Consider the following 12698-nt stretch of genomic DNA (forward strand, 5'->3'; position numbering starts at 1 on the left):
TAAGGTGGCACAAAAGAAAATGTAAAAAACAACATTTTTATACTAGCTGAATGTATAAATAAACAATGAAAGCATTTTTCTGTTTTATGTACTTCTAATTTAAACTATTGTAACACTCACATTGTTTTCACACACACCACAGAGTCGCGAGTATGAAATTCCCGTATAAAACAATGGAGATACAGTACGGTCAGAAGATGACATCTATCGACCAAAAGACGTAGTACGGGCGTGATGTAATTTCCCTTCGCCAATTTGTTTTATTACTAACCAGCAATCAAATGGTGACTGTTGACAAACAAAAATAGATGGTTGAATAATCAGCGATGATTAAATCATACAACCAGGAGTAATCAAGCACGTGAACATATTAATAGCACACAATATTAGTAGCACACTGAACTAAATTGCCGATGACCTGTAAAGAGTACAGGGACTTTTTATCCTCATATCTCAAGTTCAACAAGTCAGTAATCGGGATAATTAATGGTATCTTTCAGTAACATAATAGTTTTTATTGCTGGAAGATTAAATTATTTGACACTGACAGCGACTTCTACCATTGTACAATTGCACAACCCGTACGTTACCGTCAGTCACAAGTTACTTAGATAAGTCAGTGGAGGTCATATTCTTGATTGGATTTTCAGTTTTGCAGCATCTTCAACTGTCCTTTCTGAAATGGCACGAGAACTTTCGCGATGTGAAAACACCGCAAAAGCACCAAAGGGTACAAGTGAACGCTAGTATTTCTCTTTTGACACACTCGGTGGCAGTGTTTTCTTTTTCTTGGCATAGATCGCAAGTCAATGACGAAACGAACAAGACTGGCGAAAGGACGAACATTAATCGTTTGATTTTCAACTCAGACTTTGGTTTTCTTGACAAACTCTAGTTTCCTATCCCAGATATTTAGTCAGATGGAAAGCACAGTTCACGAAGAACGGGATCTATGCAGGCGTTTTGCAGGGAATGAAACGTGTAAGTTTTCTCATCAAGGGACACAAGCAGGTTTAAATAAGATCAACTCAAAGCTGGGTTGTGCCTTTGCAGAGCTCTCATTTAATTGACACTTTTAGACGGCAATAATTTTTGAATCATTCGTCAATTTTTAATACTGTGGTAGTCGTCTGTAGTGGTGTAATGCATCATAATGTTCTCTACCTCTCACAACGTTGCTGCTGTGAATTAGGAATTTCTCCAATGTAAGGCGAATAAAGGACAGCTCGTCTCATCTCTCATCATATTTCTAATAGGTTAACTACATGCGTGCATTATAAATAAAATCACAATAAACGCATGAAAGATTAGCGGCCTTTTCTTTGTAAACAAATCATTTTATGACTACTGCAACTGTTGTGAAAGCGCTACATTAATAAAGATGTGTTGTCTGATTTTCATGTCCTGTTCCGGAACGGTCCAGAATACAATTGCACTCTCAAAACATGGACTCTGGTGGAATTGAACAAAAAACGTTTATTAAGACAAAAAAGGAAGATCATCAAACTAGAACCAATTTAAGTTGGTGACAACAACCAAGGAAAAACGAATAATCAAAAACGCTTACAGATCGAAAGGATACGAAACAAGTCCAAAACACGAACGATAAAACACAAGAATAAGGTTGGTAACAAAAATACTATGATGAATGCAAAAAAAACGAGGTGTGACTGGAGAGACAGGGAGGTAGTTTAGAAACCTCAACACTTGTATACAAATGCATGAGCAAGGTGAGGAATAATCCGATAATGTTTTGCACCTTACATGGCAATTGATAAAATCATTGGCGGCGAGTGTGCACACTGAAGTGAGGGCCCTCGATTGCCATCTGCTGATGACATACAAGAAGTGTCATGACACACAGTATGTATTACAGTTATTCTAATTATACGAGTGCACAGGAATACCGAGTTAATGGTCAAAATATGCGGTGTAAAGCCATTGACAATTTTCGTTTGAGAATCTAAAGTGGTCGAATAGAATATAAATTCATTGTGTATATTTTTAGCAGCCTTTGTCTGCTTGTGGAGAACTGACCTTCCATCATGGAGGCCATAGTGGACTTGCTTAACATATTTCACCTTGAAGCAAGAGGATTATCTCTGACACTTGGCATCATCTTCCTGGCTCTGCTGTACTGGTGAGCATGGTTCTGATATTCTGTTTTGGCAATCAGATCAAAAATTGCAGAAGGTCACTCCAGACCAAAATGAATTTAGCCACTGAACAGTAACCAATAACCAAAATTCCAGTGTATGCATCAGAGAATGTGCAATTATTCTGTCTCTGTTCTTTTGTTTTTGTTTCACAGGTATTCGATGTATCCCTTTTCAGTCCTCACTCGCTGTGGAATCAAACATCCGAAACCTGTTCCCTTCTTTGGAAATCTATTTCTCTTTCGTCAGGTAAATTGTGGACAGAAAGATTTTACCTGAAACTTCTCAAGGATTTTGATTGATGGTTAATCTTTTGAGTGTACGACAAGATGTTGCATGCTGCCATCCATCTTTAGAGGTCAAAATAACCAAATAAATATAATAAGTTAGTTTTTTTTGTTCTTGGTTTAGTATTTTCTACTCTTTTTTTAAGTTGCTTGTTTTAAGGGACACAAATGGAAATGAAACACTGCTCACACATCCCGAGAATGTCTTATTTTCCGTGATAACAGGGGGATGAACTATGGCATGGGGGTGGGGTCTATTGGTAATTATGTGGCCCACCAAGACCCTTAATTTCAGTAAAGGCAGTGGTGGCAGCACTGGTTATCATAGCTGTCAAGTAGAGTGGCAGATTTATGGATGTGGTGCGTGCAATGATCTCTCTCTCTCTCTCTCTCTCTCTCTCTCTCTCTCTCTAACTCTCATCCACTCACTGACAGACATGCGTGATTGTAAGAAAAGTCATGACATGCAAAACCATTCTATTTGTATTGCAGTACCCTATTGCTAATTGTATTTGGTAAATTAGTTTTTTTTCTTTCTTTGCATTTCCCATCCAAATTGAAAAAGTGATTTCTTGCCTCGTGTCAAACCCCTATTATTTTTCTGCAAATTGGTTGTGTGCTTTTTGTGTCATTTTACTCTGCAAGAGAAAAAATATCAAATGTACACCAAATGAGAATATATTTACATGTTGCTGTAATAATCTCTTTTGTTCCATTATATTTTCAGGGTTTTTTCCAACCCCTGCGTGACCTCATACTGACACATGGTCGAGTTTGCGGGTAGTGACAAAACATTTTCTTCAGCTTTGTCTCTGTCATACAGTAATGCCGTACAGAGTACAATGTTATTAGCTGAGCCACCACTTCCCTCTTGCTGTGTTTTAGGTATTATTTAGAAAGGAGAGCAGTGGTGGTCGTGGCAGACCCGGACATGCTCAGACAAGTGATGGTGAGGGAGTTCAGCAGCTTTCCAAACCGAATGGTGAGCACCTGATCACGCAATATATATTTCCTTCTGTTGCTAATTCAAGATTAACATGTTTATGTCACTTCCAACGATCTGTTTATGTTACTGTAGTTGTTTTTGTTTCCTGCTAGCAATTGGGTAGTGTAAACAAATATGGCTTTTTGAAAAGATAACATTGCTTAGTTTTGATTAGCACTTCACATTATTCATGTCGGTTCTTTTCAAATTGAGTGCTAAATGTCATTGTGAGCAACTGAATATATAGTGTCAGGTGAGTAGATATACTTTGCGTGCTAAGTCTTGATGTCTCCGAGAACTTAGTCGATCATTAAATGTAGTTCATGAAATGTTCTTCCCTTGATTGCAGACGAATCGCTTTGCCAACAAACCTATGAGTGATTGTCTGCTCATGTTGAAGAGTGAGCAGTGGAAAAGGGTCCGGAGTATATTGACTCCATCATTTAGTGCTGCCAAAATGAAAGAGGTGAAGGTCAAAATGAGGATTTGAATACTGGGTGATTTCAAAGAGATGGAAAAAAGAAAAAAACATTTGTAATAATAATCAAAACGCACACCGTGGGTGACTTTATGTCCAGCCGCTGAAGTTATTGATAGTTTTTTGGGCGAATTATCTCCAGTTTAAAGGACAACCGACGTCTCCGGACAAGTTGTGTCCATAATTTGTAAAATGGCTTCAAATGACTTCTACTGAGCGTATTTTCCAAAGATTCCACCGCATGTAGCTATATTTTACGTTTTAAGACTCGCGCTGAACATTCCGGAAGTCTTGTTTTTGAGTTGGTGACGAGTCCTCACCCTACGTCAATGAAGGAACACCCCTGTCCGAAAAAAGGACACATTGTAGCAGTCCTTGCATCACGTCAATGCATTTTGCTGTACTTGTTTGGTCTGAAAACTTGGTGTTGCACCAAAAAGAGGCAATTTTCTGCTTCGTTTTTAGTGCTACATTTTCCCCCCCTATTGCCTCAAAATGACACAGAATAAATTCTTTAATCGATTGCAAACATGTATGCTTTCCTCTTCAGAACTATTTAAATCATATTCATAACTGGATGAGTAACAAGAAAGCATATTCTCCGAATGTGAAGCCATTGTTTTGATTCTCGAGCAAGGCAAGAAAGACGTCTTGGGGTGACGCCACGAATAAGGGGGCGGGACCTTCTCAAACTGGCCACTTCCGGGTTCATTTTTTTTCAGATTTTGGACACTTTAAGTCATTTTTATTGTTTTTTTGCATTTGACTAAAAATGTCATACTGCGTGTTTTGGGTATTTTAGATGCTATAAAACGTTTTTTTTATGTCAGTTAGGAAACAAAAAAGTGATGTCGGTTGTCCTTTCATCCACAACACTGAGTAGTACAAGTGCTGTTTCGACAGACAACAGATGGATGTAAAAAGAATTATAACATTGAAAAGTCTCATTGTCATGACAAGACTTGCATACTCCAATAGATGGTCCCACTGATCCAAACAGCCACAAGTGCCCTGATGAACAATTTGAATGTCTATGCTGAGTCGGGGGAAGCCTTTGATATTCACAGGTGAACGCACATTTCATGCACAATAGAAGATGGGCTATTCCCATCCAGCCAATTTTAAATTCCCTCCCCGTTTCATTACCAGGTGTTTCGGCTGCTTTACTATGGATGTAATCGGCAGCGTGGCGTTTGCAACTCAGGTGGACTCTCAAAACCACCCAGATGACCCATTTGTCCGCCATGCTCAAATGTTCTTCTCGTTTTCTTTCTTCAGGCCCATCATGCTTTTTCTCAGTAAGGACAGGCTGGTTTACGATGTAATTATAACATTAAGAAAATGTCTGTGTGCATGTGTATTGAGAAATTGTTATAACTTCCTCGAGATATAGCTGTCTGAATTTTATGAATCGCCTTATAGACCCCTGCCACAAATAGTGAAAATGTGCCAACAATTGAAACGGGTCTTAACCCATTCACAAATTTATTTGGGAATTGATAATATGAAGTAGAACGCCATTCCCAAATTTATTCGGGTCTTGGTTTTTCTTGCGGGGGTGCCGATAAAGCGCTGGCCAGACCTCTGGCAATGTTTTTTTTCCCTTCCACAAAGGTGCAGCGTTTCCCTTTTTTCCATGTTAGCACTTTGTTCCAGCTTAAGTTGTTAAAGTTCTATTTAAACAAGGTTGTATGTATTGCATTGTAATTAGGACAGCCACCCTCATTTGAAGCTCATATAACTCCAAACCAATTCTCTCTCTCTCTCTCTCTCTCTCTCTCTCTCTCTCTCTCTCTCTCTCTCTCTCTCTCTCTCTCTCTCTCTCTCTCTCTCTCTCTCTCTCTCTCTCTCTCTCTCTCTCTCTCTCTTTATATATATATATATATTCTAATGAAGGAAGAAAGTATATATATATTCTAATGAAGGAAGAAAGTCTAAGGTTTCTAACGCTGTATTGAATGTTTATGTAGTCCTAAAACTCAATATTCAGTGAGTCCTGGAATTTGAGTGACAATGACAAAAACCCTGGCACTGGAGTGGACACATTTTTTCCACGTCTGGCAGTGAATGAGTTAAAAGGAGATTCATACATGTACAATGTACATGCAGCAAGATGGCAGCAAAGCAAAAAAAAAAAAAAAAAAGACCAAAGCACGTACAGACACTCCCCACCTTACGAACGAGATGAGTTCCGAACGGTCATTCGTAAGGTGATTTTGATCATAAGTTGCTTCAATGCAATTGCAAGCGAGCTCGGCCAGAAAAAGATGCCCAATCCGAAATCTAATTTACAGCATTTCTGTCCGAACATTTTTCGACATAATGTACCCGCAAAAATGTTTGTATATACCGTAACGTCGTAACTTGAAAGATTGTAAATTGGCGAGCGTCTGTACATACTTTACACAATCATGAACCTCTTACTTGAACAAAGTATTCCGGCGTGAAATTATTCAACACAAACAAACCACCATCTCAAAGCCCTAAAAAACTTGTATTAGCTAACATACTAGGCTGGCAAATGTGTCTACTATTGTGTCAAGCCATATTAAGTCATTTTGGTATTTACACAACAATAAATGTTAATCAGAAAATACATAAATGTGATGCTCAACATTTAAATTAATATTTTATGAATTTGTACAGTTGCTTTTCCGCACATCCTGGCTCCGCTGATGGGAGTCATTCCCAACAAACAACGTCGCCAAATGAATGAGTTCTTCATCAACAGCATTCGTGGGATCATTAGACAGAGGGAGCAGCAACCTCCTCAGCAGGTCTGTGCACATTTCCTGAAATACACTTACCATTACAGAGCCCTACTATTTTTCAGCAATTTGGAACCATTGTTTTTTTTTTTTTTTTTTTTTTTTTTTTTTTTTGGGGGGGGGGTCTATATGTAGAGGCGGCGGGATTTTCTTCAGCTGATGTTGGATGCCCGCAGCAGCAAGGAGGGCAAGACTTCGGAACACAGTGCTGAGTCTGATCAAACTCCAGACTCTCCTATTAACCTTTCTGAGTCGTCCGGCCGGCGTCCGGCGAAAAAGGTTATAACAGAAGATGAAATTGTAGGCCAAGCTTTCGTCTTCTTGTTGGCTGGCCATGAGACCAGCAGCAACACGCTGGCCTTCACCTGCTACCTGCTGGCAATCCATCCAGAGTGTCAGTGCCGAGTGCAGGAGGAGGTGGATGACTTCTTCAGCAAACATGTAAGCTTGTCAATGCCTTGTCTGTTCTTTGTGCGTATGCTGAAAGTTTGACGATTCATTGCGTCACTGTAGGAATCCCCTGACTATACTAATGTCCAGGAGCTGAAATATTTAGATATGGTTATTTGTGAAGCATTGCGTCTCTATCCTCCTGGATTCAGGTAACTGGAACAAAAGTTTTATTTGTCAGTAGATCAAAATAATACAGAGATAAGAAGTTGAAAATAAAATGCTGTTTTTCCATGACGGTGGTCAAGGTTTTCCCGGGAAATCGAGCAGGACTGCATGGTGAATGGAGTGTGCCTACCAAAAGGAGCCTTGTTGGAGATCCCAGCGGGTTTCCTTCACTATGATCCAGAGCACTGGTCTGAGCCAGAGAAGTTCATCCCCGAGAGGTTAACATGAAGTTATTTCCTAAATGTAAAAAAAAAGTACCATATTTTCTGGTGTATAAGGCGCACTGGACTATATGTCACCCCCCATTGAATGGTGTATTTTAAAACCTGTTCCATATACTGTATAAGGCGCACCAGACTATTAAGTGCATCTTCATTGAATGAAAAAAAGAATGACTGACATTAAAAAAGGTTTTCCATATGTAAAGCACACCATATTTGAAGGTTCTACAGTAGAGGCTGAAGGTTTCGCGCTATTTCTTCTACGGTGGGAAACGGAGTCTGTGGCTGCTGATAGTAGTTGCGAGACCTGTTGTGGCTCAATATAACTTCACACATAAGGCGCATCTGCATGTAAGGCGCAGGGTCATCTTTTGAAGAAAATCAAGGCTTTTAGGTGCTCCTTATACACCGGAAAATATGGTAGTTACTCATTCATGTGTACGTTTCTTATCATTGTTATGGTAGTATGACTGTGAAAAGCTCTCTCCCTCTAGTCCAGGGGTCGGGAACCTATGGCTCGCGAGCCATATATGGCTCTTTTGATGATTGCATATGGCTCGACGATAAAACTAAAATATGTATTTACTTTTTCGTTTCGTCGTTTTTTTTCGCCGTTCATGTCCCGTTGGGGCTGCAGTTGGCGGAAAGCGCAATTTTGATTGGATGACACTGACCTAGAATGGCCAAAAGCGCCATGTTGATTGGATGATAGTGGCCGTCATGTTGAAACAGGTAAACGCCCCTTTAACTGAGCCCAACGAGTGCACTAAAGCGTGAATACACCGGTGTGTGTGCGGGGAACCGCATCGGGTGGGAGTGAGCTGGGGGGTGATGCAGCCTCCCTGGAAGTGTGACAGCGGGCGTCTGCGGAGGTCTTCAAGCCGGCTTTCGATCACCGAATGCGGGCGTGCAGGGGGGAATCTCGGCCTGTTCCTTTTGAAATATTTTCAAAGTGTTTGAGCTCCAGCAAGACGGCGAGGAGAGAAAATGTTCTGATTCTAATTTGCAATGAAACAATACCATCGATGAAACAGTCGAATGTCAGTGACATTTTAACAAGCCCCATGTTAACGTTAGCATCGACATACTTCTGCGACAAGTATATTGCAGATAGCAAGTGTGGAAGCTTATGAGCCGTGTGCAGGCTAGCTAGCAGTAACTTCGCCTCTGGACCGGAAAATTGAATTTCATTCCGATCGTTTTCCTGGAATTTTACCAAACACGAGGAACGGAAAACCATTCATGTTAACGGTGAGTACTATCACAGTTATTTTAAATAATGAATTCTGATATTTTGTTGAAAAGTGGCCGCGCGTGCGCGTGTGCGCGCGCACGCAAGCGTTTGTATGTGCGCGCGCCCACGCGAGCGTTTGTATGTGCGCGCGCGCGTGCGTGTGGCTCTCGCTGAAAAACATTTCTAAATATTTTACTTTTATGGCTCTCTTAGTCAAAAAGGTTCCCGACCCCTGCTCTAGTCCATCCATTTTCCGAGCCTTCATGTTCGTCATTAGCTGGCAAACAGTCCAGGTTGTACTCCACCTTTGACAGGTGTGTGAAGGCTCAGCCTCAACTCTTTTGGATGATATGCTGAGCTAGGAGTTTAAAATGTTAAAAAGTACATGACAAATAATAGAATAGCACAGCTTTTTTAGCATTGATTTCTGATCTACAAGGGATTTGAGCTATTGCACAATCTCCATTTGCATATCATATACCATACTTGCACTACTTAGCTACAAATATGTAAAAAAAAGTGTGAATAATCGACGTCTCTGATCATTATTGAAGAGAATATTGTGTGTATGTGTTTGTGCGTGCGTGTGTGTGTGTTCTCACTCAGGGCAAAGTCTTGTCACGTTCTTGGTTCGAGCGAGTCTTTCTCTTTTAGTGGTTCCAGTGCTAATGTATAATAATACTCACAACAAGTTTTACTTGTTTTACTAAGCTTAGTTTGGCGCGCACCAAGGGAACTGTTTTTAAATCACACTTTTAGCTGAACAGTACGATTGTGCTCTACGTTTCATCTTCCAATGTGATTCTACTACTGCACAATTTATTCTGCATGGCTTTTACTCAATGTGAGTCTGTGAAATGAAAATCACATATCTTTCCTCTAGATTCACCCCCGAGGCTAAGGCCAGTAGGCATGCATTTGTGTACCTGCCTTTTGGGGCCGGGCCCCGCAACTGTGTGGGCATGAGGCTCGCCCAACTGGAGATCAAGATGGCTCTGGTCTGTCTCTTCCAAAGGTTTAACATCATAGCTTGCTCTGCCACAAAGGTGGGTTGCCTTATTTCATGTGCACCTGAACCTTAACGGAACATCTCACAAAGCTTTTCTTCCTCCAGGTTCCTCTTGACTTGAAGTCATCAAGCACCTTGGGACCCAAAAACGGAATTTTTGTTAAAATTATAAGGAGAGATGAGGGTTGACATCTGAAACACAAATGATTTGTACTTGTCGTCTCTAAGCTGCTACTTTTAACATTGCATGCATTCATACATGATTCGGTATCTGTATATTTCAGCTCCAAGACAACACACACTTGTCATCCAATTAATCATAGAAAAAAATGTTGCTGCTCCACCAGTCCTAAGAGTGACTATGACTCATCTCATTATGCTGGGGAAGAAAAAAAATATACTGTATATATAAAATAATAATACATTTAATTTACATATTTTTAATTTAAAATAGATTCTTTTCTTACAGACAGTGTATTGTAGGTGACCTGACATGATTCGGCGTATACTTCTGCCCTCGTAGGCGGAAGTATACGCCGAAACATGTCAGGTATTTGAACACCTACAATACACTGTAAGAAAAGAATCTATTTTAAATTAGATATCAAGCAGACAGGATGAACTTAATACAAACATTTAATTTACAAGCGCCTTTCAAAGCACCCAAGGACCACTGGACAATTAAAAGAACAATAAACACCACAACAATAAAACCATAAATAACATGATAAATAATAAAAGAGCTGATTAAACTAAACTGTGAATTTTAAACAGGTGGTTTACAAGTGGGATTATAAGGAGGAAAGAGACTCAATATTTTGGATGTTGGGTAAGCGGAGCAGCTGAAAGCTCTGAACCCCATCGTGTTGAGACGGGCAGAGGGGGCACATAGAGGTGAAGGGATATATATATATATATATATATATATATATATAGGCCGGACCGGCGACCTCTGCACTGTGAAGCCGGTGTGCTAACCACTCGACTAGCGGGCCGGTGCAGAGGTCGCCGGTTCGCGTCCCGGTCCGGCCTCTCTGTGTGGCATGTTTTCCCCGGACCAGCGTGGGTTTTCTCCGGGTCCTCCGGTTTCCTCCCACAATCCAAAAACATGCATGGCAGGCAGATTGACCACTCCAAATTGTCCCTAGGTGTGAGTGTGAGAGTGACTGTTGTATGTCTTTGTGTGTCCTGCGATTGGCTGGCAACCAATTCAGGGTGTCCCCCGCCTCGTGCCCGAAGACAGCTGAGATAGGCTCCAACAACCGCCGCGACCCTAATGAGGAATAAGCGGTACGGAAAATGAGATTTTATATATATATATATATAGTAAAGTCTCGTTATATCGATATCGGATATATCGATAGTCCCGGTTATATCGATATTTTTTCGGACTCCCTTGAATATCCATATAACGAGACTTTACTGTGTGTGTGTGTGTGTATATATATATATATATATATATATATTATCTAATTTCTGTAGTTGAAGCATATGATCCTCGATCCTTGATTACAACTGCCCCTGTCACGCAGAGATCCCATCAATGAAACGAGAACGACAGAGGAGGGAGGAGAGACAACCGTTTGGAGCAGGGGTGTCAAACATACGGCCCGCGGGCCGGAACTGGCCCCCGAAGAGGTTCGATCAGGCCCACAGGATAATTTGAAAGTGGAAAAATGCATAAAAAACATGGAATTAATATTTTTGATTCACTGCAATTCATGGATTATCCGCTAAGGGGCGCACTCTTTCCATCAGAGTGGAAGACACGCCGCATCACTGAGACAGACTGAAAACAGCCGACGGTGTCAATGCGCCATCTGCTGCTTGTTACGACGTTGTTAATATCTAGTCTCTACCTCTCCGCTACACCCTCATTAGCCAAAATGTCGTTATCCAAACGGAGAAAAGTAGATAAGGAGTGTAGAATTTTCAAAGAAAAATGGACCACGTCCTATTTATTTACAGAGATGCACGGAAAAACTTTGTGCTTGGTGTGTTTGCAACAAGTTTCGGTATTGAAGGAATATAATATTCGACGCCACTACGGGACTCATCACAGCGAAAAAATATGACGGGTTGCAAAGACAACTGAGAAGAGAAGAGATTAACGAATTGCTGGCGGGTCTGACGAAACAGCAGTCAACTTTCATCCGGAGCCGAGAAGTCAGTGAAGCAGCGGTAAAAGCCAGCTACCTAATTGCTAGTGAAATAGCATTAGCATCGAGGCCCTATTTCGACGGTGAGTTTGTTAAACGATGCATGATGAAGGCGGCTGAACTTGTATGTTCCGAGAAGCGACAAGCTTTTGCCAATATTAGCCTGACGAGGAATACTATAGCAGAGAGGATTTATTGCATTTTCCGTGGCAATTGACGAGAGCACTGACATCACAGACGTAGCCCAACGGATCTTATTTATTCGAGGAGTTGATGAGACATTGACTGTTACTGAAGAGTTTCTTGAGTTGGTGCTAATGATGGACACCACAACAGCCGAGGACATTTTCGGCTCTGTCGTTGCTGTATTGGACAGAGTTGGAGTGAACTGGTCCCGCGCTGTCAGCCTGGCTACAGACGGGGCGTCATCCATGGTCGGAAAGAAAGCAGGTGTCGTGACAAAGTTCAAAGACAAAGTACAAGCCCTTAATGGAGGAGATCGTTTCTGGACATTTCACTGTATTTTGCACCAGGAGGCATTGTGTTGCAAGTCGCTGAAAATGGACCACGTCATGGAGATGGTTGTTCGCACTGTAAATTTCCAGAGGTCTGAACCATCGTCAGTTTGACAAACTTCTCAGCGACAGCAACATTACCCACAGCCTGCCATACCACACTTTAATGTTAGTTAGCAGCTTCAAAACAAAAGTTCTGTGATGGAATTCTACTGTTCATACAACTCCATATATTTTCGGTATGTATTGTATGTGTATGTATGTTTCA

The 12698-nt window shown here is 41.0% G+C and overlaps 1 protein-coding gene across 2 annotated transcripts; it reads left to right on the top strand.

Annotated features, from left to right (window-relative positions):
• The first annotated feature begins 817 nt into the window (after nucleotides 1–817).
• tbxas1 (thromboxane A synthase 1 (platelet)) lies at nucleotides 818–10111 on the top strand. 2 transcript variants are annotated; one of them, XM_088997167.1, is made up of 14 exons: nucleotides 818–981; nucleotides 2031–2140; nucleotides 2312–2405; nucleotides 3171–3223; nucleotides 3329–3425; nucleotides 3778–3894; nucleotides 4885–4973; nucleotides 5056–5204; nucleotides 6553–6683; nucleotides 6810–7115; nucleotides 7188–7276; nucleotides 7373–7510; nucleotides 9631–9793; nucleotides 9862–10111. In XM_088997167.1, exons 2-14 carry the CDS (start codon nucleotides 2046–2048, stop codon nucleotides 9943–9945), a joined length of 1605 nt encoding a protein of 534 aa, XP_088853293.1. In that variant the 5' UTR covers nucleotides 818–981; nucleotides 2031–2045; the 3' UTR covers nucleotides 9946–10111. The 2 variants fall into 2 exon arrangements, with proteins under 2 accessions (XP_088853293.1, XP_088853294.1); XM_088997168.1 differs by lacking the exons at nucleotides 818–981; nucleotides 2031–2140; nucleotides 3171–3223 and having other exon boundaries at nucleotides 2318–2405.
• The last annotated feature ends 2587 nt before the right edge of the window (nucleotides 10112–12698 follow it).

This window comes from Hippocampus bargibanti, linkage group LG05, assembly GCF_051943395.1.
Source record: "Hippocampus bargibanti isolate YZ-2025 linkage group LG05, ASM5194339v1, whole genome shotgun sequence".
In the NCBI taxonomy this organism is placed as follows: domain Eukaryota; kingdom Metazoa; phylum Chordata; class Actinopteri; order Syngnathiformes; family Syngnathidae; genus Hippocampus; species Hippocampus bargibanti.

Coding starts and splice junctions, on each gene's coding strand:
- tbxas1 (XM_088997167.1), top strand. CDS start 2,046: ATGGAGGCCATAGTGGACTTGCTTAACATATTTCACCTTGAAGCAAGA. Junction 3,224..3,328: donor ACACATGGTCGAGTTTGCGG/GTAGTGACAAAA, acceptor GCTGTGTTTTAG/GTATTATTTAGAAAGGAGAG. Junction 5,205..6,552: donor GCCCATCATGCTTTTTCTCA/GTAAGGACAGGC, acceptor GAATTTGTACAG/TTGCTTTTCCGCACATCCTG.